The 3,597-nt window shown below is 40.9% G+C and overlaps 1 protein-coding gene across 1 annotated transcript in view; it reads right to left on the reverse strand.

Moving 5' to 3' along the window:
* Window positions 1-2,221: 2,221 nt before the first annotated feature.
* LOC110156620 (E3 ubiquitin-protein ligase TRIM39-like) overlaps window positions 2,222-3,597 on the reverse strand; it is a 1,518-nt gene continuing 142 nt past the window's right edge. Inside the window, exon 1 of the mRNA XM_020920821.2 lies at window positions 2,222-3,597. This exon is cut by the window's right edge and continues 142 nt beyond it. Coding sequence (XP_020776480.2) covers window positions 2,222-3,597 — 1,376 coding nt within the window.

A 3,597-nucleotide genomic window follows, 5' to 3' on the forward strand; every position in this document is an offset into this window, starting at 1 on the left:
CATTAAATTACTTAAAGTGAGTAATGTAATCTGAATACTTTGGATTACTTGATTTGCTGTAGACAAGCAAAGACGAGGATCTTAACATAAGATCCTGTTCTGTTAAATCCTGTTTTAGTCCTGGTTAAGACCTGGTTTGGACCTGGTTTGGACCTGGTTTAGACCTGGTTTAGACCTGGTTTGGACTGGTTTGGAGACCTGGTTTAGACCTGTTTAGACCTGGTTTTAGACCTGGTTTGGACCTGGTTTTACCTGGTTTTAGACCTGGTTTTTAGACCTGGTTTAGACCTGTTTAGACCTGGTTAGGTTTTAGACCTGTTAGACCTGGTTTAGACCTGGTTTAGACCTGGTTTAGACCTGGTTTAGGACCTGGTTTTGGTTAGACCTGGTTTAGACCTGGTTTTGAGACCTGGTTTTGGTTTAGACCTGGTTTAGACCTGGTTTAGTTTTAGACCTGGTTTTAGACCTGGTTTAGACCTTGTTTACATTCCTGGTTTAGACCTGGTTTAGACCTGGTTTGGACCTGTTTTAGACCTGGTTTTAGATCTGGTTTGGACCTGGTTTTAGACCTGGTTTAGACCTGGTTTAGACTTGGTTTAGACCTGGTTTAGACCTTGTTTAGACCTGGTTTGGACCTGGTTTTAGACCTGGTTTTAGACCTGGTTTAGACCTTGTTTAGACCTGGTTTAGACCTGGTTTAGACCTGGTTTAGACCTGGTTTGGACCTGGTTTAGACCTGGTTTTAGACCTGGTTTTAGACCTGGTTTAGACCTGTTTTAGACCTGGTTTTAGACCTGGTTTGGACCTGTTTTAGACCTGGTTTTAGATCTGATTTGACCTGGTTTAGTGTTCTGCAATGAGTGGAATTACCGGAAAAAAAAAAAAAATTTAAAAAGGGATGTAGCCCGAAATGTGAAAACAGGAAAATACCGCCATGTAATCCATTATTTCAACAAAGTAACTGTAATCCAATACCACTCACTGAAACAGTAACTGTAACTGAATAGTTACTCATTATTTGTACTCTGATTACGTAACTCCGGTACATGTAATCTGTTACTCCCCAACACTGGTCTTATGTTTTGTGAATTAAAATGATAATGTGTTTCTTTTTACATTGGGAAAAATGAAACCAAAGTGACAGTGTTGGATTAAAAACAGACTTTAATTTAAATGTTTGTGATGTTGATTAAAAGAACAGTCGTAGTTCAGTGGTGCAGAAGTGTCCTCTCATTCTCAAGGGAGTTCTGAGTACAAACTTTTAAAAACATCAAACATTTACAACGAATAAAATGCAAAATGAAACGTACATTTAAATATTTGCTGAACCTGTTTTCCACGAGGCGTTGAGTCAAAATAATTATAACGGTGTGAAAAGATGACAGGTATAGTGCGTTTAAAAACACTTAAGGAAATGACACTGTTTAGTTTGAGTCGGTTTATGACACTGTTCCATAAATGAGGAGCAAATAATCAGAGCAGTTTTTCCCTCACTCTGTGTAGATTTGTGGCGCTGCTGAGCTCAGTCTCTCCTGAACCTGGTTTGGTCATGAACAGAACTGAACTGAATTAAATCAGGGAGGTGAGATACTGTGGAAGATTTGACAATATAGTTTTGTAAATGAAAGTGTTTGTCTGCAGTGACGTCCAGCCAAGGATTTTCCAGAACAAAGACTCTGAATATCTCACAATTAAAATATTAATATACTATTTTTAAATAAATACATTCACAAAAAGTAAAACATTTTAAGCACAATGCATAAAGAAAACAGATAAAACAGCAAAGTAACAACATGAAGCTCACAATATAACAACTTAATAATTATGGTAAAACAGTAAAAAAAAGGAAGAAAATTACACTTTATTATTTTACTAATCAGTGCAGAAATGAATTCACACCTATGACAATAAGAAATGATTTGAACATTTGTGTTTCTTGCAGCGCTTCTTCACATATGATTTTTTTGTTCCATTTTTGTTCAGTCCTTTGAAAATATCAAACATGTGCATTATTTTTTATGTTTTATGTTTCAGATGTTGTGTCCCAGCAGTTACTCTAGAAGTTACTCTTTACTTGAGTAGTAGTTTCCCCAAATACTTTTTACTCTTGGACCAATAATTTTAACTTTAGTAACATTATTTTACTGTAACTCTTAGTACAATTCTTGCCTATTTGACCAACCTGATCTCACACGTCACTCACTTGATGTTTCCTCAGGTTTTACTGAGGATTCTGGTGCAGCTGGAGTTTTCTGTTCAGGCGTCTTAAAGAAGAGCTCTGTGGTCTGAGGGCGTCCTGGGATTTTGGGTCCAGGTAAGATTTTGGGGAAAACTGGACTGTTGAGCCCTTCCTCCAAGGCTCTGAATAACTCCCATAACCTCCGAAGGTCAGTGATGGTGATAGCAATTCAGAATAGATTTGATGTATTTTAATTTCTTTAGCGCCCCCTTTTGGTCCCACATAAAAATAAGGGAAGAGTTTCTCAGTGAAAGTGTCTGTGTGGGAGCAGATTAGATCCCAGCCGTCATGGAAGGAAACTCGTCCTGCTTCATAGTCCAACTGCACTTTGATTTTGCGAGGACGTTTTCTCAGTGTCAGTGTTTCACCAGTAATGTTGTAGTATTTATTCTTGTGGTGCTTTAAACACCAGAATCCATTCTCTGGTAAAGTCTCCAGTTCAGCTGTTCTGTCCACAGACTCTTTGACCAAACCTATGGTCCACTCAGGATGATCTCCCACCTCCACCTCCCATCTCCAACACCTAGAGCTGATGCACTCTGAGCCCAGGACACTGGTGTAAGACCTGAATCTCTCTGGATTCAGAGGGACATTTGGGTCTGGAGTCTCTGTGTGTTTGACTCTGGTCAGATCCTCAGACACAAACAGATTTCTGTGGGCAGTGTTTGGGTCCAGAAGAAACTTAGGGCTGTGATTAATCATTGGCCACATCTTCTGCCTCACTGAATTGTCCAGGTTCTTGAGGACTTTGGCCTTGTCGATCAGGAGTCCAGGTCCTGGTGCTGGGGGGTCTGGTTCTTCTGTCAGGACCAGAGGGTCCCTGGTTTCTGTGAGAGGAGCAGAGCTCTGACTCTGCAGCTGCTGCTCTGCAGACTTAATACTGTCAGACAGAGAGGCCAGTTTAGCCTCAGTGTCCCTCAGCTTCTGTTGGATCCTCTGAGTCTTTTCCTCCTTTTCATGTCTGAGCTCGTACAGACGCTGCTCCTCCTCCTGATAAAGAACCTCGTGGAGTTGGTTGAACCGTTTCCTGATCTGATTCTCACAGCGCTGTGTCTGTCTCTCTGTGTGCTGTAACATGTCCTCATATTGTTTCTTTATATTCTCACTGTGTTCTTTCTTTTGCACGAGTCTCTGGATTTCAGACTGAAGTTCGTCCTCTGCAGAGGCCTGTGTCTGTGACGACACTTTGGGTTTGTCTGACACAAACAAAATATCCTCAGGGAGTTTCCTCCTCACCTCCTCCTGCTCCCCTCCCGTCTGCTCCTCTGAACTGTCCGTTTGTCTCTGAGTAGATTCTCTCTTCTCCTGTAGAGCAAACTCAGGTGGCAGCTCTTTAGAAAACCTCCGTCTGCATTTGG

Source organism: Boleophthalmus pectinirostris, unplaced genomic scaffold (assembly GCF_026225935.1).
Source record: "Boleophthalmus pectinirostris isolate CB_2022bp ecotype Guang Dong unplaced genomic scaffold, ASM2622593v1 HiC_scaffold_11, whole genome shotgun sequence".
NCBI classification, from domain to species: domain Eukaryota; kingdom Metazoa; phylum Chordata; class Actinopteri; order Gobiiformes; family Gobiidae; genus Boleophthalmus; species Boleophthalmus pectinirostris.